Source organism: Rattus norvegicus, chromosome 7, assembly GCF_036323735.1.
Source record: "Rattus norvegicus strain BN/NHsdMcwi chromosome 7, GRCr8, whole genome shotgun sequence".
NCBI classification, from domain to species: Eukaryota; Metazoa; Chordata; class Mammalia; order Rodentia; family Muridae; genus Rattus; species Rattus norvegicus.
Window position 1 is genome coordinate 135,244,676 of NC_086025.1, and position 24,289 is coordinate 135,268,964.

Here is a 24,289-nt window from a genome sequence, read left to right on the forward strand (position 1 = left end):
CGATGATTCATAACAGTAGCAGACATTGCAGTTATGAAGAAGCAATGAAGATGATTTTGTTTGGGGGGGGAGAATCACTGCAGCGTGAGGAACTGGATTAAGGGGGTCACGACGTTAGGAAGGGGGGAACTTCCCGTGCCTGCTAATTCATCTGCACTGCCTGTTTAAGAGACCACCTGGTACGATGAGGGTGGGGGTGGGGTGGGGGGAAGATGCTTGCTCAGCTTTCAAGAGCCCTTGGGTTCGGTCTCCATCACTGGGAAGGGAGAGGCAGTATCTGTAGGAATGAGGGAGGGGGTCTAAGGGAAGAGAAGGTGGAGGTTTTAAGGGTCTCAGTAGGCAACTCAGAGAGAGGCAGATGGCCAAGTCTGGAGGTACCACTGGGGGTCCAGGGGCCAGGACAGAGGTGGAGTCCGGGAAACAGCGCAGCAACAGCAGCTGGGGGTGAGGTTGAATAACTAAGGGGAGAACGAGTTCTGTAAATAAAAATGGGATTTTCTCCTGGTCCTCAGCTGACCATTGAGAGCAGTGCTGCTCTTCAGTGCTAGTAGAGGTTCCCTACAGGAAGCGCATTCCTGGTGAGCACAGACAAGCCCTGTTGGCTCCCCTGCTGTCGTCCAGAGCAAAACTATTCCTATTGCAAATAGATGCTCCAGAAAGGGGAGCTGCTGGAAGAAATAGGAGGGGAGTCCTCTGGGTGAGCCCTAGCTGGCTCCAGGTTAAGGAACAGCCAGACCTCTGCCCTTCCCCCTCAACCGATGGTAACCATGACAATGCCCTCTTTTCCCCTGGCCCTGTGGTTTCCTCTAAATCTTCTTTCACTTTCTTCTTCTGCTTTCCCCCCTCCTCTTCTTGCCTCCCCTGTCCCACACCCACCTCCTTCCCATAGCTCAGGTCACCGGTGGAGAGAAGCCAGGAGCAAGGTAAGGAAAGCGCTATCCCAGGGCTCAGTGGGGGCTGTAGGGGGAGTCACAGAGAGCAAGGGGCAGTGGTGGAGGGCAACGGTCTTCCAAAGGGATGGGGCAGAGTGAAGGCCTGCAGGAGGGAGAAGGTAAAGAACATTAGGAGGCGAAGTGACCTGAGGGCTGTGGAAGGGACGGAGGTCACAGGGTGAAAGAGAAGTCACCAATGAGTGGGTCATAAGGTGGTAGTGTGGTCGCCGAGAGCCAAGAGTGGTGTCTCAGGCCTGTGATCTAGCACTCAGGAGGTTGAGGGAGGAGGATTTCGAGTTGGAGGCCAGGCTGAGTTACAGTGAGACCCTTTCTCAAACAAACGAACTCTAAAAACACTGTAGCTTAAGTGTGTGGCAGGTCTTTCAGGCCCGGGAACTATTTGAAAAAAAAAAAAAATGGCAGCTCAGATCACTGCCCAGAGCCGGCAAATACATAACTAGGTGAACTAGGTGTAGCATGAACCCACAGGATCCTGGGTAAACACATGCCTAGGCATAGTAGCATGAACCCACAGGATCCCAGGCAAACACATACCCAGGCGTAGCATGAATCCACAGGATCCCACCTAATGCAAGAACTCACTGCTGGCTATGGGGGTGGGGGAGAGGCCATTCAGAGTGGCTCCCACACCTTGCAGCCCTCCCTTGGCACCGCCCCCTCCCCCAATCATACTTGGTATTCTGCTCCCCTAAGAAAACTATAAAGTCCATTAGCAGCTCCACCACCAGGCCCAGCTTCTCCTCCAGGCCTGCAGGTCACTCCCCTGACTTGGGTGACTTTAGAGGGATCCACGCCCTGTTGAGTTTCCATCACTTTATTTTGCAAAAATAGAAAACTCAGCAATATGCGAACAGCGGGGTAGGAGATGTAAACAGAGGGGAGGGGACAGCACCCTAACCCCCCAGAGAAAAGGGGGAGCCTGCAAGAATCTTATTTGGCAGCTAAATATAAACTGGGGGCTTGGGGAAAGAAAGGAGGGGGGTCACAGAGGCCCTGGGCTCCCCCTCCCAAGACCCCTGGAGGAAGGGGTCATTCCAGGGTGTAAACAAAAGCTAATAAATAAATAGAGGCCTTCCTCTGGGTCAGGGTGGGATCAGCTAAGCAGCATCTCCCCTCCCCGGGGCCAAGCTGCTCTGGGGGGGTCAAGGGTAGAAGGCACTAGGAGAGGGACCCCTGGCCCCTCTGTAGTGTAGGAGGGCCCTGCCTGATGGCGTTTATGAGGGCGGGAGGCCAAGGCACGCGACAGGAGTAAGGGAGAGGCTTATAAAATGGAGGGCCCAGGATGAGTGCCGTACTTCAGCAGAGGTACAGAATGGGCTCACATTTCTCCCTTCTCCCTCAGGCCCCACCCCAGAAATGCAGGCCCCAGCCTGCCCCTACACCTGGCAGGAGGATTAGGATGGGGCACAGAGGGCACTGAGCGAGGCAGTTTCATCACGCGGCGTCAGGCGCTCAGGGTGGGGCGCAAGGGTGGGCTCAGCCCTCCCCAGGGCCCCCCTTTTGGTCTCTAGTGTTCCTGTTTGCTCCCAGAGGCCCAAGCACCTGGCAGAGGAAAGGGCTATGGGAAGGCGGGGCTTCCTCTTGCGTGGGGAACCTGTGGCCTGAATCTGAAAGGCAGTGCTGAGATTTTAGAGTCTAGACCCAGGCTAGCCCCTTCTCCGGCTCGGCTCTTCGGGTAGGTGCGCGGCAGTCCCTTGGGACTGTAGAGGGAGCCAGTTAGAACAGGACAGGGATGAACACAGGCACCCCTAGAAACTTTGGCAAAACAACGAGCTCTTGAAAGGGTGGGGAGTGGGCGGGGCAGGTCCTCCCCCAGTCACTGGCGGTATCTGGGAAATGGTCAGTCTGCTGCCTGGGGCCCAACCCCACAGTTGGGTAGGTCAGGGGCCCTGGTCAGGTTGGGGACTTTGGCCCCGTTTTCCCTGGCTCCCTGGAGCTTCATCCTCACTGGAAGCCTTGGGGTGGGGGCCAGGCTTCGAGGAGTCGTCCTCAAACATCTCAGGGTTCTCCAGCATCTCTCGGATCAGGGGGGGCATCGGGCCTGGAATCTCCATCTTGAGGGTTATAGCTCTTTCTGCTCCTACAGAGAGAAGCAAGGAGGATCAGAAGTGCATGGGTGGAGTCCCGCCCTCTGCCTCACAGGTGCTCGCAGTTCAGACCTGCCACTCCTGGTGAGACTTCACCCTCTCACTTCCTGTGGTGCTCCCTGGGTGCTCCCACCCTGCCTTGAACTTCACCTAGCCTGCTGCCTGACTCCTTCTTTCAAGCTTCCGCTGTCTTTAGAGACAGGAACCCTGGATATCGCCGACCTCTGTCATGTGACCTCAAACCTGCATGCAGCCATCCTCCGGGGTCAGAGGTGCAGGGCAAAGCATGCAGCTTCAGTTCAATCTCAATCAGTCAATCAATCTCTCTCTCTCTCTCTCCCTCTCTCTCTCTCTGATTTGATGGAGTCTTACTATGTTGCTCTGGCCAGCCTTGAACTTTGAACCAGTAGCAATCCTCCTGCCTCTGCCTCCAGTGTGCTACAATCACAGGTATGTATCACCATGCCTAATTCTCAGGGTGTCTATGAGTGACTTGTCTGCAGTACTTGTGCACACCAGCAGAGGGTACCGGATCCCATGGGACTACAGCTGTAATTAGCTGCGAGCTACCATAGGGTGCTGGGACTTGAACTCAGGACCTCCAGAAGAAATGCCAGTGCTCTTAAAACCTGAACCATCTCTCCAGACCTCCGGTTGTCTCTTCTTCCTTCCTTCCTTTATTTTATTTTATTGTTTGTTTGCTTGTTCTTTTGAGATAGGATTTCTCTGTGTAGTCCTAGTTGTCCTGGGACTCATTGTGTAAACCAGGCTGGTCTTGGATTCACAGAGATCTGCCTGCCTCTGCCCCCTGGGTGCTGGGCGTGAGCCACCATGCTCGACATCTTTTCAAAACTGCACTGTGGGTCTGTGAGATGGCAGACAGCTCAGTGTATAATGTGCTTATGTAGTCTGACAACCTGACTGATGGGAGAACCTACATCCAGCTGAACGGGGAGAACCAACTCTACCAAGTTGGCCTTCTGACCTCCACACACAAGCTATGGCGCTCCCCCCTCCCTCCCGCCCCCATAATGTGGAACAGAAATTACTCCCGTGAGTGACTGCCCCTGATCTCTGCATTATGCAGTGACCAAGAACAGCCCCTATACAATCAATCAATCAACCAATAAATAAACAAAATATTTCTTTGGTTTTTGTTTGTTTGTTTGTTTCTCAGGCCAGGGTTTCTCTGTGCAGCTCTGGTTGTCCTGGAACTCACTCTGTAGACTAGGCTAACCTCGAACTCACAGAGGCCTGCCTGCCTCTGCCTCCTGGGGTCTGGGATTAAAGGTGTGCACCATCACCTCCAAGTTGTAATATATTTTTTTGAAGACACACCATATGCGACTTCTAGCTCCGTTTCCCAGCAGGGCAGCCAGACTCTAATGCCCAGGATTTCCAGCTGTTGCAAGGCTGGCTTTTTTTTTTTTTTTTTTTTTTTTTGCAAGGCCAGTTTTTAATAACGTTTATGGAACTGTTTATCAAATACTCACGATGTTACAAACACTGTGATAGTAGAAGTGTCCAGGCTAGCCTTGTATTTATGAACTCAAAGTAAGCCTCCTGCCTCAGCATCCCTCGTACTGAAATGACATGCATGAACCACCCACCACGCATGGCTCTTAGTTCTCCTCTCTAAGTATGCTATGTAGTGCAGTCACTTAGTCCTTACGGTAAGCTCTGAGGTGGGATTAAGTTTACCCATCTAGTTTCCAAACAGAAAATATAACGCATAAAAAAGTAAAGGAGGGGGCTGGAGAGATGGCTCAGTGGTTAAGGGCACTGACTGCTCTTCCAAAGGTCCCGAGTTCAATTCCCAGTGACCACATGGTGGCTCATAACCATCTGTAATGGGATCCGATGCCCTCTTCTGGTGTGTCTGAAGACAGCGACAGTGTACTTACATATAATAGATAAATAAATCTTAAAAAAAGAAAAAGTAAAGGAAGATCACTTAGATCATTTCCCTAGTATATGCAGGGCATGGGTTTCTACCCTAGCAACACACAACACACGCACACACACACACAGCAGTGACCAAACCAAAACCGAAAAGAATTTGTCCCAAATTCCCCCCAAAAATCTTGCCCATTAGGATGTAGACGTCAAGCCAGGTCACCATGGAGGTCACTGGATTCTCAGTTCCTTTCTCTTCCTGCCTGTGCCTGTCCACCTATGTGACTCAAGAGACCTGCAGCTCTGGGGAGTGAGAGGGGGTTGACTCAGAACTAACCCTTGGTGCTGATGCCCCGGAGGTCTGTGATTTTCATGAGCATCCTTGGAAACATGTATGGTTGGCTGGGTCTCCGTCGCCGGGCATAAAGCCTTAGGGCTTCCAACAGGGGCTCCTGCAGCTTGTCCACCTTCTCGGGTTCTTCCAGGTCCATTCGGTCTATACAAAGACAACGGATGAGACGGGGAAGGACACAGGGACAGGCGGCTGATGCCTAGCAGACCTTACTCTGAGGGCCTCAAAGCCAGCCGGTCTCATCAACCCTTACTCCTGTCACTGAACCCTCCGGGTTATTTCCCCTGTCGTAAGGACCTTGTTCTAGGATATCACTCCTACCAAATTCCTATCCCAGCACTGCACCCAGGGCTTCAGAGTCCTCAGCACTCCGCCTCCTTCTTTTTCCCTTCGCCTGGTTAGCCAGAAAGGCTACACATAAGCTGAGAAGTCTGTAGGATACGGTTGGTCGATGGGAACAGTTCCAAGGGAAGTGACCCTCAAGCTCTGCCACTTGGCCAAACTGCGGATGGAGTCCGGTGGGAGAGGGAACCCATCCAGACGCCAGGGGGCGCCCCCGCACCTCCACAGATGAGGCAGATAGCACTAAGCAGCCCAGTCTCCGTGTCATCCATCTCCAAGGGCAGGAGCTGCCCCGCAAAGGCGAAGACGAGGTCTGTAAGGGGCCCAAAGCCAGCATTGTGCATCTGGGTTCGGTTCAGGGTCAGCCCATCCGAGAATGTCATGGTGTCTTGCTCTGGGGTATACCTTGTACAGATCCGTAGCATCTGGAGGTAGGGGGTATGGACAACGGTTAGTGCTGCCCCCGAGGAAGGACTCCTAAGTAGGTTCGGTTCCCAGTAAGTAAAGCCAGAACCTGAGGAGTAAGGCAGAGAGGTGGAACTCTGAGACTGGGAAGCAGAGGCTAGGCAAACCAGGAGGCAGTGGCTAAGACAAAAAGAGCTTAGGTAGAGGAGAAGGGGGAAGGACGAGGCGGCGGTGGTGGTGGTAGAAGAGGGTCAAAGTGGTCCAGAACTCGTCTGCCTAACTCACTAGGATGTCCAGGCAGGCGGCCTTGAGCAGCGTGATCTGGTCAGCAATGCTGAGTCCTGTAAAACCAGGCAGCCGCTTCGCAAACTCCACAATCTTGATGATGCATTTGGTGGCCAGCTCACTGAACTTGTCCCACAGCCCCAGGTCCAGTTGCACCCGGTGATCTGCGCTGGAGTTCTGCAGGGGAGAAGTGAGATGAGACATGAAGGCTCCCCCTGGGCACTCTCCCCACGGCCCCACCCCCAGACTCTGCCCACTCCTCACCGTGGTGTACTTGCCCAGCTGGCAGAGTGAGGGGAAAGTCTCCTGGTGGGCTTTGCTGACCTTGGTGATGAGCTCCTCTAACTGTGGACTCAGTTCGTAGTTGTCTGGTGGGCCTTCTTCCTTTACCTCCTTTTTCTTCTTGTTCCGGTCATTCCTTACAGCTTGGGGTTGGAGGCAAAGAGAAGGATCAGGGCCCTCAGACTTTCCCGCTGGACCTCCTCTTTCAGACTAGCTTATTGGGCTCAGTTCTCACTAAGAACACATGTTAGTGCCTTAGTTTCCCTCTCTGATACATAGGCTCCTATTTCCAGGCTGGTTTGCCCCAGCCCCACCCAGAGCCTACAGCCAGGCTCCCTCCCCAGGCCAATTCGGCTCCATCCTGCCCTTCCGGTTGCCCTGCAGGAGCTGGGGGTTGGAGGGGGGCAGGATATGCAGGCAGGATATCCACTTATAGCCTTGGCAGTACAATGGTGGGGGGGGGTGTGGAAAGGAGGGGCCGGCTCAGAGCCATCTCAGGATCTGTCCCGTGAAAGAACAGGAGAGGGAAGGGATGAGCCCAGCCCTCCTGCCCCACCAAACAGAAGAGAAACCCTCGGTCCACCAGGTTTCAAAGAGAGCAGAGAATGGTAAAAAGGCTGCAGCCTACAGGGTGAAGGGAACTGATCTAATAGGGACTGGTCTCGATGAGGAAAGCAGTTACAGGGCAGGCTAGGGTCAGGGAAGCTGGAAGGCAATAGGGACAACCACACGGTAGGCCAGGATGGGGGAGAACGCACCTTCCTTGGACATGCCCACTTCGAAACACTTTTGCAGCCGGCAGTACTGGCACCGATTCCTGGTTACCTTGTTGATGATACAGTTTTTGTCACGGTGACACGTATACACCATGTTTTTCTGGATGCTGCGTCTGAAGAAGCCCTGGATTTGGGAGCAGGAGTGTCACTAAACAGGGTCCTGGGCATACCTGTATTTCTCAAACAAAACAAGTGGCGCTAGCTAGACCTGACCAGTCTAGTGTTTTGTTTGTTTGGGGCGCATGAGTGTGTGTGTGTGCATGCGCACATGCACGTGTGATCAAACCTTCTGCACACTATACAAGCATTCTACCACTGAGCTAGATCCTTAGCACCTCACCCAGTAGTTAATCATCTATGTCCAGAGCAGTCCCTCGTCCCTCACAGGCAAAAACAAACTCGTGTGAACACAGCACCTGGGTCCCCCGTCTTTAAAATAATTTTTTTATTTATCTAGTCATTTATTCATTGATTTTCGGTTCTCCAAGACGGGGTTTCTTTGTGTGTCCTGTAGATCAGGCTGGCCTCGAACTCGCAGGGATCTGCCTGCCTCCGCCTCTAGGCCGTTGGCACAGGAGGGTCTGTTGGGAGTTTTTGAGTATGCCAAACGGGCACTTCCCCAACTAGGCTACATCCCCAACCTTGCATTCCCATGTCTGATCATAAGCCCAGGCAACCCTGAGTCCTAAACTCACCGGCCCCACCAGATACGCACCTTGCAGCCTTCGCAGGAGCTGACCCCATAGTGGTAGCCGGAAGACTTGTCGTTGCATACAAAGCACGGCTTATAGACCCGAGGAGGTGGTGGGGGTGAGGGAGAGCTGGGCACCATCTCCTCGGAGCTGGTGCTCTGAGTCTCCACGGCTGAAGGGAAAGCATTGTGAGAAGATCAGCAGAAGCACCCTCATCCCACAGCCTCTCTTTCTTGTACTCCCTGGAAAGCCCAGACCACCACTCTCTGTAGCTTGTTGGGAATTCTGGCTCCACCACCGCCCCCACCCCCACCCATCAGGGCAACTCTTCTACATTAATGTTCAATTCTTCAAATTCCAGGCCAAGGCCCAACCTAGGAGTCAACGTCTCTGCTCTGTTCCGTAAAGTTGAAGATTGGTTGGGACTCAGCAGGTAAGAGCACTAGCTGCTCTTCCAAAGGACCAGGGCTCAATTCCTAGCATCTACATGGTGGTTTACAACCATTTCTAACTCCAGTTCTGGAGGGACCAGTTCTCTCTTCTGGCCTCCATGGGCACCAGGCACAAAAATGGCACACAAAAAATACATACAGACCGAACGCCATACACATTTTTAAAAGGGGAGGGGCGGGGCTGGGGATTTAGCTCAGTGGTAGAGCGCTTACCTAGGAAGCGCAAAGCCCTGGGTTCGGTCCCCAGCTCAAAAAAAAAAAAGGGGGGGGGAGGGGCATCGAGCTGAAGGGTTAGTTAGGGCTCACTCCTGACTCTGGTAACCCCAGAGTTCCACCATCCTCAGCCTCTGGAAGCAACTGGGGGGAGGGCAACAGATGTAGAGGCAAATGGGGCAGTTTCAGGCTACCTACAGCTGGCACCTGGCTGAATGACTTAATTCAAGTCACTCCTGAAAGACTCGCAGGTCAGAAGGGGTTCATTAGCAGCTGAGTGACCGGCTCAACGTCCTGCTTCCAGCGACAGGGGAGCCAAGGCTCTCTTCTTAGGCACTCTGACCATAGTTACATGGCCCTTAGTAAAAGAAGCTGTAGAGGAAGACAGGGATTCACTCAGGTCCTCAGGTCCAGGAGCAGTTTGGGGTGTAGCAGAGAGTCTTAATTCAAGTCACTCCTGAAAGACTCGCAGGTCAGAAGGGGTTCATTAGCAGCTGAGTGACCGGCTCAACGTCCTGCTTCCAGCGACAGGGGAGCCAAGGCTCTCTTCTTAGGCACTCTGACCATAGTTACATGGCCCTTAGTAAAAGAAGCTGTAGAGGAAGACAGGGATTCACTCAGGTCCTCAGGTCCAGGAGCAGTTTGGGGTGTAGCAGAGAGTCAGGTGACACTGGGTAAACAGAGCTGAGGGGGAAGGGAGCTGCCCCAGACCCTTTCTGAGCCAGTCTTCTCTGCCGAACTGCTTCAGAAAACAGTAATTGCAGTTTATATGGAGTGCTAGCCAAGGCCCAGAGTAAGGGGAAGCCACACTTGATACAGGAGGCTGCTGAGAACAAGCCGGCCACAGGCTGGGTTCACCCTCGGAGGCTCAGGACATTTGAAAATCATCCAGCCTGCGGGACCTGCTGCCTGAGTTTGGAAGTGGTCGGACAAAATCCTGAAGACCTCCAGCATCCTTTGAAAGCACCTCCTGTGTGCGTCCTTCCCCCCACGCCCTGTAACCCACCTGGTCACAAGTCCATTAAGACCCAAGGTAGTGAGAGGACAGAAGAGTCCACAAGTTGGGGGTTCCAGATCAGCTTCACCACCTTACAAAGAGGGAAGCCCTCTCCATCCACCCCACCCCCACACACTCAATTAGCATAAGAATCCTACTGGAGTTAGATTCCCCCTCAAAAGAAAGGGGGTGGAAGGGTGCTGGGAGTTTATTCAAGACTGGGGGTGGGGTTGCCTGAATGGTAGGTGTTGGGAGGTTTGAGAAAGACTGGAAGGCTTTTCAGCACCCCTCCCCATTCAACCCATCGGGGGTCCCCAGGACATGTGCCTGACCCACAGGCCCGTGCGTGGGGTGGTACTCTCTCCTGCACCGACGCCCTCCCTACCCACAGAGCGCTGCCTCATTTCCTCATTTCCTCTCTTGCGCAAGGCCTGGGTGCGGTCAGGCTGGCATGGGGCAGGCAGCACCAGCCAATTATAAGACAGAGGCCCCAGAGATCCTGCCCTTGGGCAGTCTTTCCCATCTCAGTGTCACCGTCACCCTCTCTCGACACCCCTCTGGCACATCACCGCCCCCTGTATCCGAAAGTGCTGTGCCTCTGAGGTCACTGTGGGTGGAGGGTGCTGCAAAGCTAACTGGGTCTTCTGGGACACCCGGGGATCCCCTCTTCAACCCTGAGCAGGGACCTCTGCACTGGGATGCTGCTCCTAGGCAAAGCAGGGGCCCCTGCTGAGGAGGAGGGGGTGGGCTCGGGGTTTTCTCCTTTTAAAGCCCAAATTGCTGAAATTGAGGAAATTCCTGGCCAGGCTGAGCGGAGCTTCAAACAAACTCTTTATAACCCGGCTGTAAACGCTCCCAGCTGCAAGGCCCAGAGCTTGAGCAGCCTGGACTCACAATCTCCCTGAAGACACACACATACACACACTTTTGCAGGCCAACCTCACACAGACAGGCTGGCTTACAGTGGGTGCCTTAGCCTGGGCAGGACCCTTGAACAGAGGAACTCACAGACATCAAGCCACACGTACTCCCTGTTGGCAGATGGCAAGTCACAAAGCAGAAGCCAAGCTCTACCACCAGACAAGAAGTTTCTTCGGTCAGCACAACGCCAGGACACCAGAGTCTCCATCCAAATGCCACTAACAGACGGTCCAGCTCTACTCTAAACCACCTTTTCCCTCTAGGAGTGTGGCAGGGGGGTATAGAGTTGGTTCTGTGTAGCCAAACTTCCTGGGTCAAACAGAAATGCAAAAATATTGAGCTACCAAGCCCAGAAATCTCTCCAGAGGCCTAAATAAGAGTATATATATATATATATATATATATATATATATATATATATATATATATATAGAGAGAGAGAGAGAGAGAGAGAGAGAGAGAGAGAGTCAGCCCCTGCCCAGGATCCCTACAGCCAAGGCTCCCCCACCATATTTCTGGCTCAGATACCAATGTGCCCAAGAGTTCCCCATTATGCTGGGGCATGGCATGGTTAAGAAGTCAAAGAAACTTGGTGCAATGTACCAGTGTGTACATCTTTTCTTCAGCCTCTAAATAGTACATCAATTCTTATCCCACCCAACCCCAAAGTGCTGTCTCCTGTTTGATACCTCCCTTTCCACTATCCCAGTTAAATCTGAGAGCTCTGCCCTGGAACAAAAAAAAAAAAAAAAGAAGAAGAAGAAGAAGAAAAAGAAAGAAAGAAAAAAATTGAACTTGTAAACAGCGCTGCGGAGTGCCAAGGAGCAAGGCGCGTTGGCGGGGGCGTTGGCGGGGGCTCAGTGACCCGGCGTGCGCACTCCCCCAGCGCCAGCCACCCCGCCCGCTGCCCGCCCCTTCCCAGGGTGCCCCAGAGCCTAGGTCTGCAGTCATCCGTACCCAGACTGCGAGCGCAGTGCCAACCCCCAGTACATTTGGGGGGTGTCCCAGGCTCCTCTCTCAGCCCCTTCCAACAGCCTACCCCCGCCAGGCACTGTGGCCCAGGCTTCAAAGCCGCTTCTCATCTGGACTTTATTTTTACTGCCTCTCCATCCCCAGCTTTTTTATTGCCGCTCTGGAAAGGGGTTCCAGGGCCCCATGCCTGGCATCTCCCATTACAGAGAGGGGGAAGATGGATATTTGGGGGCCTTACGATTGTTATCCCCCTACCAGCTGTCACTTCCAGACCACCACCCACTCCATACACTTGGCTTTAAACTTTTCGCTTCCTGATTAAGTGGCGTTGGAACCGCAGCAGAAAAAGTCATCTGTCAAGACAACCGAATACATACTTTCAGATTGTTGTTGTTTTAATGAGGACCAACACACAGTCCAGCTTTCTGACCCTTCTGTGCACACCCCTTGCACCCCAAAAGCAGAACACACAGGATGCACTCTAGGACACAGCACTTTCCAAAAACGCCCCCGCAGCCACGCAAGGCACACGCCCTCCCGGCCTCACGCCACAACATCCCCACATTGGGCCACGAACATCTGCCAACCTAGGCGAAGGGTGACAGTGGGTGAAGAGACCCCCCTACTCCACACCCACATCTCCTAGGTCTACACAAGCCAGAGATTCACACGCTCTGCGATTTTTTTTTTAACGCCCTCAACTTTCGGCATGGACTTCACAAACGCTACCCACAGTGCTGGGTGCCATATCCTTCCGAGACTAAGGGCTGGCGGACACACTCGCAACACAAATCAGTCTCTCACACGGGGACACTGGAGTGGCATCAACCAAAGCCCTAGCTAAACATCCACCATAAAAACCACATACTCTCCAAACACTGCAGCACACACGCAAAGGAGACGGACTCTGGAGGCCCTCATCTTTAAAGGGCCAGTACCTCACATAGAAAGGACCAGAATATCCTCTCTCTTACGCCCCGGTCCCAAACTTTACACACGGAAATAGTAAGCACCAACCTCTCATGCACCCAATACCCGATCTCCGAGCTCGAATACCTACATTGTAGACTGGCAGGCTGTGCCCAGGCAAAAGACTCAAGTCCGGCGAAACAGGAGCTGCCAGTGGCTCTGCGTAGCAAGCCGGCCCCGGGCCCGGCCGCCCCATACAGCCGTCGCGGACCCGGGACAAACGATTCCATGCAGTCGTACATCGCGACCCGGCTTGGAGAGAAACTGGGTGCTAGAACACCAAGGACCCGCAGCCCATTCCCCCTCCTCCCCCCGCAGTGCCCCGCTCCTGGAGGGGGGAGGGGGAGGGCTAGCATAGGGCGCTGAGATCCATGGGGGGTAAGGGGTGGGCGGGGAAGAGGGGGATCCCCAGCAAGGGAAAGGGACTGGGCGGGGCGCGAAGGCGAAGCTAGCTTCTGCCTCCGTCTGCCTCACTTAGGGTGCCTAGGCAGCTAGCTCTGTGGAGACCTTTTGTAAAAGCAGAGCCTAGAGGGATGGGGGTGGGGCCTGGAGAGCGAAAGGGGCCGGGCACCAAGATGAGCAGAGCACATACACACACTCATACGTCTGCTAGCTGTGCGGCGCACGCGCTTGCTTAGACATACATCTGTGCAAGCATTTATCTTGGCAGGCACCACAAATTTCCAAGCGTGCAATAGTGCACACGCATGTCTGCACGCACATACATTCATAGGTGCAAGATTTTGTGCAAACACACCTGGCTCGGGGGAAAATGCTTGTAATCATGCTCTCTCGACAGCCCTGGAGGTCTGAACACATTTGCACTTAGGCGCGTGCCCAGGTGGGGATTCGGGGAAGGAGTGAAGGAATCAAATATGCGCATTTCCTTTCACTGCGTCTTCCCCTCTCCTTTCAACCTTTCTTCGGCATACAAGTCAACACAAGCAAGGGTGTTAAGAATGGCTGCGTAGAAGGGAACCTTGAGATGCCCTGAGCTACGCAGCTCTCCAGACCCGTAAGACCTGCGTTACCTCCACCCCCCTCATTCCCAGGCCGGGCTCCTCCTTCTTCCTTCGCGCGCGCGCGCTTCAGAGCTGAATACTACATTCCTGCGGCTCAGTGCGCGCTGCCGCCTCCTTCCTTCCCGATCTTCCCACCCCCGGTCCAAGGGCCAGAGCGCGCTCCCGCGGTGAACTCTCCGGGAACCCCCCTCGGGGCGGGTGGCCGGGCGCGCTCACCTCCTCCTGACCCGGCCCCGCCCCACCCCGCCCAGGCCGTCGCCAGCTCCGCAGCGGAGTCCCCCCCCTCCCGCCCCCTCCAGCGCAGCGGAGTCTACCCCTCCTAGCTCCGGCTATCCTTCCTCTGCCGAGGGCTGGGCCGCCTCCCTCAAAGTCCCCAAAGCTCTATCCCGCGACTGACACTCCCAAAGTGCCCCTCCAACTCCCTCATTGCCCTCTCCCAGAACCTGACTTCAGCTTTTAGAGCACAAACTACCCCCTAAACTGTCCCTACAGAACCAAACTGCGACTCAGACGAAACTGATCCCTCCCAATGACAACTGCCCCCACCCCGAGTTTCCACTGTGCTAAGGGCTCCCCCGCCCCTTCGCAGTAACTGCCCTGCTGGTCATTCACTGCTCAGGGTCACTTAAACCCCACCGAAGGAAATAGCTGCCCCTCCCTCAGTGGCACCTCCAGTGCCCCCCCCCCCTGGACACTCAAGGGAGGGGTTTGGCCACGTCAGAAGTTTGCCCTTGCCTGGCCGCGTCGAATCGGGGACCCTGGCCCGGGGACAACGCCAGTGGCGGCGACTCCCGGAAACCGCCCCCTCCCCCGCGCCCCGCCCGCCGGCCGCCCGACCGCCCGGCGGGCCGGCCCAGCCGGCTCTGTCAGCGCGGCTCACACGGGGAGCGCCCGGGAGCGGGAGCGGCGCCCGGCCCGACCCCTTCCCCCGCCCGGCGGCTGTGGCTGAGCCAGGGCGGGGCGCACTTTTCTAAGAATCTGCTGTACCGAGTCGGGGTCGCACTGGGGTGCTGTGAGAGTGGGGCGCCTGTTGGAAGAATAAAAAGCAGGAAGGGGTGCCAGAGTAGGCAAAAGAAGGCGGGAACGGGGGAGGGGAACGGGAGGCTGCCAGGGACTCAGGGGGCAGGGCTGGAGAGGAGGGCCTAAAATGCGGATGGCGACGGTGGGCTGGGGTGGACGGGCAAACTGTGAGCTTGCAGCAGGCACGAAGAGGAAGACAAGATCTTTCCAACCTAATGTGAACTTTACCATAATGTCCAACCCTAAGACTCAATTTCTGAATCCAACCGTACCCCCCATCCAAAACAAAACAAAACAAAACAAAACAGAAAGTCCAGGACTAAGTGCCTGAATTGGAATAGAACTAGTAGGGAAAAAACGTAGAAAGTGAAGAGTACCCCCCAAAAAACAAGGAAAAAAGGAGTCTTGACGAGTCAACTTCAGGGTTGTAAGTTCCCCTTCCCCCTCCGAAATCTGAAAGGTCCCAATTAAGTCGGGCCTGCCTGGTTGGTAATTAGAACCAGAAGTGGCCAGGCCACAGAGAGGGGGTTGGGAGGAGGGCACAAGAGTGGGGGGAGGGCTCCAGGAAGCCATGAGTTCTCAAAAGTCCCCCCTTTCTTTCACCAGATGCACCCCAGTCCTCATCACCCCATCTGTGTGTGCTTTGAGAGCGTTGCTGGGAAAAGGTGCCTTAGGACTAGGCATTAAGGTATCAGACCAATCTATGCCATCAGCACCAGCCCTTGTCCAAGACACAGTACAACCTTGGATAGAAAGCAAATTGGGGGGGGATCTAGTGCCTCTATTTTCCCCAAAGCACCCCCCCACCCTTATTGCAGCAATTAGACCCATTAGCCTTCTAGCATTTCATGGGAACCAGATGTTCCCCACCAGCCTTGGTGGGGGTATGAAAGGGGGGCTGGTGCCTGACTCACCCCCTTCCCTATGATCCCCACCACCAGGGTGCACCCCCCTCCCAGCTAGATCCTGGAAAAGCTATGGTCCCAGGGGCAAAGAATGTGCCCCTCCCCCACAGAGAAGGCCCAATAGCTCTCAAGCTTCCAGTCTGGTCACCCCTCAGAGCTCTACCAGTCCCTGGCAAAAATGTGAGTTTGGCCTGGACTGGGTTGGGGGAGTGGGACAGCTAAATCTCCTCTCTCCCCATTTTGCCACCTCTACGTGAGGTTTGAAGATCACTGGTTTGGAGTTCTTCCTGCTTAATAACTCCGCTTTTCTTCCAAAAATCTCACTCTTAAAAACTGAAGGGGGTATTTCGAACCAAAGTAGGCCCCGCCCAAAAGGGTAAGTGCTAAAGGGATAGGTCCCACCTGAGGAGCTCTGGGAGGTGTCTCCCGAATACAAGGAGGGGGTGGCAGAGGGAGGTGTGAAAGGGAGGGTGGGGCCCAAAGCAAGGATGTGAGGCACTCTTGGCAGGATGGGGGCTGGGACAGGGTAGGGGGCCAGGAGAGGGGGGGTGCCGCCCGGGCCCCAGCAGCGGCGGCAAGCTTGGCTCCCCCCGCCAGAGAGGTTTCCTGTTGCAATCAAAGCCCCGTTTGTGTCGGCCCGGAGCTGGAGTTGGAGCCGGAGGAGGAGGAGAGACTGGGAGGGGAGGGGAAAGAGGCAGCCACTGGGGGTTTTTCCTGGAGGAGACTTCGCTGCAGCCTGCTTGCCACCCTCAACTGCCACAGTTTTCTTTCCTCACTTCTTTTCCTAGTGCCTGGCCGGTTTCTGGGTCTGCACCTGTATAGCTGCTGCCTCTCTGGCTTAGGTCTGGGCATCTCCAGTTTAAATCGTTTTCTCCCTGTGCCAGCCTGCTTTCAGTGTCCCCAAGTGACTTAGTGGAGCTTGGGCTCCCTACCCCACAGACACTGGCCTCAGAGCCATGACAGTTAGTACTGCCACAGTACTTGGACGACAAATTGGGCCAGGTCTTCAAGACCACAGTATCCTCTCTCTGATGACAACGCTCTATCCCTGAAGCCTGGAACAGCAGATATGCCACACATCAGTGTTCGTGAGAGACACTTGGGCTTTCGTTCACACGCGTGTATGCACACATGATGCATAGACAGGGTGCGCGTGCGCACACGCTCCCTCCTTTTTTCACGCACACAGGTCTATGCTTGCCTGGCTCAGCAGCACATGCTCCACTTTCCTCTCCCCTCCTCCACAACAGGGTTCTAAGCTGCCTGCCTCACCCACTGAGGCCCCAGGAGAGACCCAAGAGGTGGAGCAAGACTTCGCACCAAGGATATCCCCAAGGTGCCAGGGGCTGACTCTTCAATATTAATCCAAAAACCCCCCAAGGAGAAGCGTCAGGCCCCTCCTTAAACCACCCCTTCTTATCCTGAGAAAGGGGGTGGTACCCTGAAGAAGAGGATGTAACAAGAGACAGAGGCTCACAGTGTAGGTGACTATGTCCTCAGATTTATGGCCCTGATCCACTCCTCCCATTTATGATTAGATGGCTCCATCCAGAAAGGGACAGGGGATCAAAGCACAGGAGAGGTGCCACTCTCTCATCCTGTGGTCAGTTACTCTCCTGCCAAGAGAGGCTCCCTAAGCTCCAGGATCCCTTCTTCCCCACTGCTGGATGCCCCACCCCAAGCACACTGCCTGGACCCAGGCCTTCCCCTCCTCCCTACCCCACCTGCTACCTCCCTGCCTGGGCCTGTCCCTCCAATGCTAGCCCGACACACCCTCCTCAGCTGCCTTCTCCCTGGTGCTGGCTCTCCCTTTGGAGCTCTTCTACCTGTCTCCATCCTTCAGGGCGACCTCTGAGGATGGGGCTCAGCCTGCTGCTTTTGAGATACCTTGACCGCACTTTGAACCCTGACCTCCACCTCCATGTATCTAGAATACAGGAACCAAGGAGACTTTGACGGGGTACTGGCCGTGTCTCTCAGCATTGTTTCTACCACCAGCCTTTCCCTTCTTCCTTTCTGACTTCGGCTCCTTTAGTTACCTCCCACAGAACCTGAGGAAACCCAGTCCTCTGATTGTATGATTAAGTTGTTTGATTCCCTGCGAGGCTCATGGGAGTTGAGGGTTATTCCCACTGCCTGGTGCTGGGGCGGGACACAGGATGACACTCAGGAGGATGGGGTCCAGCTGAAGTTTCCAAACACTCACCTTGCACGCCACACCACAGGCAGCCCCTACAAATCCATGATAATCACCCCCCCCCCGATTCTTCACAGTTTTGTTGCATACACTGGAGTTCTGTGGAGCAGAACTCAGAGACGCTATGTACTCACCAACTACACATGGTCTGGGAGACACACACACACACACATACACACACATACACACACACATACACACATACACACACACATACACACATACATACACACACATACACACATACACACATACACACACACATACACACACATACACACACATACACACATATACACACATATACACACATATACACACATACACACACATACACACACATACACACACATACACACACATACACATACACACACATACACAGACATACACACATACACACACATACACACATACACACACATATACACACACATACACACATACACACACATACACACACATACATACACACACATACACACACATACACACATACACACACATACACACACATACACACACATACACACACATACACACATACACATACACACATACACACATACACACACATACACACATTCACACACACATGCACACACACACACGCACACACACACACACGCTCCGGATAAACATACTCTTTCCAGTGAAGCTGCTAACCCTGTCTACATACGAAGCCCTCCGGGTCTCTCCCCCTCGCCTTAAAGGCCCTCTTTCTCCTTTGCTCAGCCTCTCGGCTACACCTTTACTCCTTTACTGCTGCTGCTGCTGCTGTTCCCCTTTGAAACAGATTTCCCTGTGTAGACCAGGCTGGTCTCAAACTCAGAGATCTCTGCCTCTGCCTTGTGAGGGCTGGAATTAAAAGTGTGAACCACCATGCTAAGGAATGGGTCTTCCTCTTTTTGTTTCTACGACCCCCCACCCACACCCCCAAGCAAAACTTTCGCTTCACCCCTTTTCCTGCTGTCACTGTATACAAAGAGCCCTGTGCCAGAAACTGGAGTCCGAGACCCCCTACCGCACCCCTGCTTGTCATGTCCTGGTCCGGAGGGACAATCGCCAAGTGGGCAAAGAGGGGTTCCAGAGGGAGAACGGAACCTGAGGCCTTACTTGCTGGCAGCATTGAAACACTTAACCTAAAGAGGGCAGGCCCCAGGACAAGTAGGGATCTGCAGTGTGTGGGGACTATTCCAGACCTGGAGGGAGGGAGGAGTCCAGAAACGTGGCTAAGGGAGAGGATGCTCCTGAGTAACCCTTGCTCCGGTCTAGATATGTTGTGAACCAAGAGCCACCTCTTTGCCACCAGGCCATTTCTGTCCTCGGAAACTTCAGGCGTTTTCCCAGCCCCACATGTCTATACGCATTGGGCGCTAAGTTCCCTTTCCATTTGCAGCCTGAGAACCCTATTGCCCTTCTTCCTCACAGAGCCAGCTGACAGACTGACTTCTCGGATTCTCTAGTCCCCTGGTGCCCCACCACCTCCACCCCCAGCCACATGTAGCCTTGAAGGAAGACACTAGACACACAATCACACTCAGGTGTCCACAGGACTGTGTTCCTTTCTGTGCTGGGTGGCCCAGGAGGCAGTTTTAGGCCCTCCACTTTGAGATCATATTTGAATAGAATTGCTATCCATAGATACTACCCTCAAATACATCTAACCCCACTCCCACTACCCCTCTCTCATACTCACCACCATCCTATCCCACCAAGGTTCCATCCCTGACCACCTTCCCGACAATGATGTCCATTTCCTATATCACCCCCTAACCCATCTGACCTAATTTCCCCAAGACCCCTGAGACTCACAGAGAGAAGCCATCTCCTTGGGGAGGTCAGGCTGGCCAAGGCCCCGGAAGCTGGGGCTCAGCATCTCAAATGGCGGTGACCCTCTGAGTGCACCTGGGAAGGCGAACGGGAAGCCTGCTCCTGGGTAACCAGATCCAGGCCCCAGGGCGTTGGGCGCAAAGAGTCGCTCCTTATTGGTGGCCATGGTAGCTGCAGCGTGGGAATCCCTTGTACTCTGCCGTGGGCGGGGGTGATCTTCAGCTGCAGCCCCCGCCCATGCCCACTGCCCTGGCCTGGGAGGCTCCGTGCCCACCCTGCCTGGCCTGTCCAATGGGTCTCCAAGGGTCCTAGAGAGAGATAAAGGAAAGGGACACGTGAGATGACTGACAGTCACCGTGCGGATTGCCATGCAGCCCACGGCAGTGAGCATCCTTCTGTTAATCCTACCACCCTGGCTTGGGCACTTGCGATTCCATAGAGTGGGCAGGGCAGAAAGTCGTGCAGATTCTGAGAAAGTTCCTAGGTTTAGCTTCAGGGAAGGGGAAACTGAGGTTCTAAGGTGAATAAGATTCGAGACCTCTTGGTGGGGTTCCTGGATGGAAGTGTCACGCCTGGACTAGACGTCTGCTCTGACACCTGTCCTGCAAAGTAGAGATTGTGACTCCCAACACTTAAACACTCAGACTGGTGAGCTCAGTGGTGGGTGGCTTGCTCAGGGTGTAGCAAGAGCAACATTCTGGGTTCGATGCCTAGAGCCGGGAAGAAACAAATTTCAAACTGAGCGTGTACACCTTTAGCCCCGAATACCTTTGATTCCCAGCACCCATGTGGCAGAGACAGGCAGATCTCCCTGAGTTTGAGGGCAGCCAGGCCTACACAGTAAGACCTTGCCTCAAAAACTTTAAAAAATATATATAATAATTAATTAAACACATTAAAAAATAAATTAATTAAAACCCCTTACTACCGTGGTGGCAGCAATCTCTGCTGTAACTTCTGATTTTTTTTTTTTTTTCCGGAGCTGAGGACCGAACCCAGGGCCTTGCGTATGCTAGGCAAGTGCTCTACCACTGAGCTAAATCCCCAACCCCATAACTTCTGATTCTGATACGGCTTTGGAGAGTACAGTGTACCGGTCACATGCAGACTCCCTGAACCGATACCCCCACTTGCTGGCTTGGGGACTTGGAAGGAATTATTTAATCTCTCCGTGCCTCTGTTTCTTCGTCTGCCATCTAAGAATAACAGGACCCCACCAGCTGGTGCGGTTGTTTGGCGGGTTCACTAATTCATCGTGCACAGGCTGTTTGAGACAGAGTAGAGCGTATGCTAAATGCTATGCCAAACTCCCGTACTTTGTACTTCCTGCGTGTCTTTTAATTATCATTTGCTTTCTCCGTCTTCCCCAGTACTCCTTGCTTCCCCTCCCAACTCTTCCTCTGTCACCAATCATCCCACGGTCAGCCTGCACTGCCTACGCCCTCGGTGCAGGTAGAACCTCACTGTGAGAGAACTGTAGCACCAGAAAAATGCCCTCCTCACCCTCGGTCTACATTGCTGCTCCTCCTTCTCCTCCTCTCTCTGGACTTCTAAAAAGCCCTCCCTATCTTCTTCCTTCTCTCAAATGTAGCTTTCCCCCGACCCCCGATGGAGGAAAAGGAAATCCAGGTCCTGTGCAAAGGACCAAAGGAAAGGTCTTGGATCAGGATCTCCAGAGCCATCTACCACTGTGAAGGTTAATGGGCTCCATAAGAGACCAAAGGGAGGTGGCCAGAGACCACGGTGAGCGCACAGGTGGGCCCCTTACACACATCCTCTACATCCGTTCCCATGAGAAGCTTTTTAGGGTCAGCATCCCGTCTCTGTACCTCTGCCCTTTTCCCTCTTTCTTCCTCTCATCTCTCTCAACCTCCAGACTCCTTGGAATAAATCTGTAAAGGAGACTCAAATCCTCATTAGGTACCACTGATAGGACCAGGACCCTCCAACTCTTTACCCCACTGTCTCCAGAGTCCTACGGGGATTAACTCAGAGCCTCCAGGATCCTTCTCTTAGTCCATGAGATCCTCATCCCAAGTTGAACCCAGGTAGATCCAGGAGTCCAGGGCCCCCTAGGCCCCTGGGCCATAGCTCAACAGGCTGGGCTACATTCCAGGTGGATTAACCCCTCCAATGCCACGAGTTACTAGCTGGTAGATACCCCCACCCCAATCTTTCCCTGATTCTGCTTAGACTGGGAATAGGCTGTCTATTCCGGCCATCCTTGTCTTGGCCTCTTACCTACAGATGGGAAACAGACCTCTAGGGTAGGGCAGGACTTCAACAGGAGGGGTGAGAGGGGGGATGTTCAGGCTCCTCCTGGTTCTCACCAAGGACATTGTAAGCAAAGGACAAGTCTCCCTGGCCTTCCTTCTCAACTACCTGGGATGGGAGGCTTGGAGATGAAGAAGATTCCTCTCTTCTAGGTCTGGTCTCTCTGGGAAGGGGGCGCCCTTCAGTTCCAGGTAGAAGAGAGCAAGATAGTGTGGAGTCAAAGGAAATCCTAAATGAGGGCCTTAGCTGTCTTGGGTCTTTGCGGGACCTGCAGAAGGAGACTGCTTCCCTCTTCCCAAGATGCCACCTCAGACGGTGCGGTCTGGAAGGCAGGCAACTGACTTGGGGAAAGAGTTCTTACAAAGCTTCTCTCAGAGATGAGGTGGAGTTGAGGGGAGGGCATGGATGAAGGGGGCTGCCGGATGGAGGGGGGCGTCTCCCTGCTGCCCTGCCCGCTCCAGAGCCCGAGACAAAGCTGCTCTTGTCAGTTGCTCTCCACCCGCCGCCCCCCTCCCCTCTGTATAAACACGACCACCTTTTTCCATGACCCCATCTCCAGAATGGGCGGAGAACCCAGGCATCCTTTGCTCCAGCCTGAGCCCCCAGCCTGCTCTCTCCAGGCGGCAACAAGGAGGCAGCAGTGGACCTGGCTTCCCTGCCTCTGTGCCCTTGCTGGGGGAGTCTAGACCCTTGATTCTCCACCTTGAATCCTCAGGTGCCCTCCCTCTACCCCACTGGCCTCAGGGAGGGGCAGTACCCAGGAGGCAGGCAGGCAATGCCAGTGGAATGTGTGTGGGCATCAGAGGGCACGGGCAGGGTGGGGCCGAGGGGGGAACTGGAGGTGCCAGTTAGGTGGCTTTCTGAGCCAGAGGTGGGGGTGTGCCGGGGCTGGGGGGGGCGTGTCCTGTGCTGCCTACCAGCTCTAAGCCACTGTGTGTGTGTGTGTGTGTGTGTGTGTGTGTGTGTGTGTGTGTGTGTGTGTGTGTGTGTTGGGATACCCAAGTTCCGAGCGCCTTGGACACACACACTCCTCTTGACCCCCCTCCAAGTCCTCTCCTCCCTGACAATGGCTGTGGTCCTCAACTCCCCAACTCAGTACCTGAAGAATGACCGTAAGGGCAGGAGCCTCAAATTTGAGGAGTAGGATCCCAACTGCCCAAGGTTTAAGCCCTACGAGAGGGAATTATTTGAGCATTTTGTCCTTGAGTCCCCTCCCAGAGTCAGACATCCCTGCCGCCCCATCCGAATGACCATCCACTAAGCATATTCTTACCCTCTGGCCTCTACAGAGATTTCCTTCTACATACTGGGCCAGGCTGAGGTGAGGGACCTGGTAGAAACTGCTGGAAAATAAAAAAAAAAAAAAAAAAAAAAAAAAAAAACAAATGAGAGAAGCACTGTCAGTGGCTCTCCAGGACTGGGGCTCTTCTGAACCTGTCCTGGTGTCCTGGCATTAAACTCCACCTTTGTTTCATTGGGGCGTCCCCTAGAGAATATTCTAAAAGAGCTCCCCTTCATTGGTTCACTTGTGCAGTTAGGATAGGTCACAGAGAATCCAGAGTCTGCAGTCCAAACTCCACAGGCCACTTTATCCACCTAGACACAACCAGGACCACTTGCTAGACCTTTCCTGGTCCCTCTGCAGAGCCCTTCCACTGCAGAGCCATTCCACTGGAGAGAGGGTACTTAGACCATCAGATCCACCCTTCAGTACCCCTCGGTGGAAGAATGCCATCCTTTCCCAGAGGAGGAAAACCCGTCTTCTCTGACATTCCAAGTATAGGAAGATAGGTTCTCATGCCCAAGACTTTCCTAAATGCTCTCCTTCAATACTCACCAAAATCAAGGGCAGACAACCCGGCCCATCCTCAGTCTGTCTAAAAATCTTCCCTTTCCCTTCCCAGGTCACGACTGAGCTCAACTTGGGGCAGGAAGCCTCCTCGCAAGCCCGGCTAACAGCTTGGCCACCCCCGGAGGGAAAGGACCCCAAGGGTCCCGACGCCTCCGCCCCTGGCTCATTTCAGCAGAGGACCCCGGCGTCCGCGGCCGGAGGGCGGGCGAGCGGGCGAGCCGGCTTCCCCGCCTGACTCACCTGGAGGGGAGGGCGGGGGAAGGAAGGCCGCAGAGCCCCGAGGTCCCGGCGTCGGGCGGTCTCCGGGATGGAGCGCCGCGGTGTTAGTGACTCGCGGTAATGGGGGGCTTCAGGGGGGCACGGCTCTAGGCTGGGACAATCCCGGGGCCTCTCGGAGCCCGCCCGCCCACGTGACCGCCCCAAAATATCCGACACATTTTCTCCCAAACCGCACACTGACTCCGCAGGCGGGGACACGGAAAATATTTTCTTTCTTTTTCTCCCTCCCTACCCCCCCACCTCCCTCCCTGCCTGGCTCCCTCCTCCCCCTCCCGCCCTCGCTCCTCCCTCCCCTGCCGCCTGCCCCTGCCCG

The 24,289-nt window shown here is 54.4% G+C and overlaps 1 protein-coding gene and 1 long non-coding RNA gene across 7 annotated transcripts; one reads left to right on the forward strand and one right to left on the reverse strand.

Moving 5' to 3' along the window:
• The first annotated feature begins 211 nt into the window (after positions 1-211).
• Positions 212-4,193, forward strand: LOC134479582 (uncharacterized). Its single transcript, XR_010053116.1, has 2 exons — positions 212-923; positions 3,040-4,193. It is a non-coding gene; the product is annotated as an uncharacterized LOC134479582 (long non-coding RNA).
• On the reverse strand, positions 1,752-24,214 carry Rarg (retinoic acid receptor, gamma). 6 transcript variants are annotated; one of them, NM_001135249.1, is made up of 10 exons: positions 23,938-24,214; positions 23,119-23,188; positions 19,554-19,879; positions 8,094-8,242; positions 7,361-7,502; positions 6,585-6,745; positions 6,321-6,497; positions 5,851-6,055; positions 5,274-5,432; positions 1,752-3,033 (listed from the first exon to the last, which is right to left on the reverse strand). In NM_001135249.1, exons 3-10 carry the CDS (start codon positions 19,735-19,737, stop codon positions 2,834-2,836), a joined length of 1,377 nt encoding a protein of 458 aa, NP_001128721.1. In that variant the 5' UTR covers positions 19,738-19,879; positions 23,119-23,188; positions 23,938-24,214; the 3' UTR covers positions 1,752-2,833. The 6 variants fall into 6 exon arrangements, with proteins under 6 accessions (NP_001128721.1, XP_008764007.1, XP_038935815.1 ...); XM_008765785.4 differs by having other exon boundaries at positions 23,119-23,185; positions 23,938-24,161; XM_039079887.2 differs by lacking the exon at positions 23,119-23,188 and having other exon boundaries at positions 23,938-24,169.
• Positions 24,215-24,289: the final 75 nt, after the last annotated feature.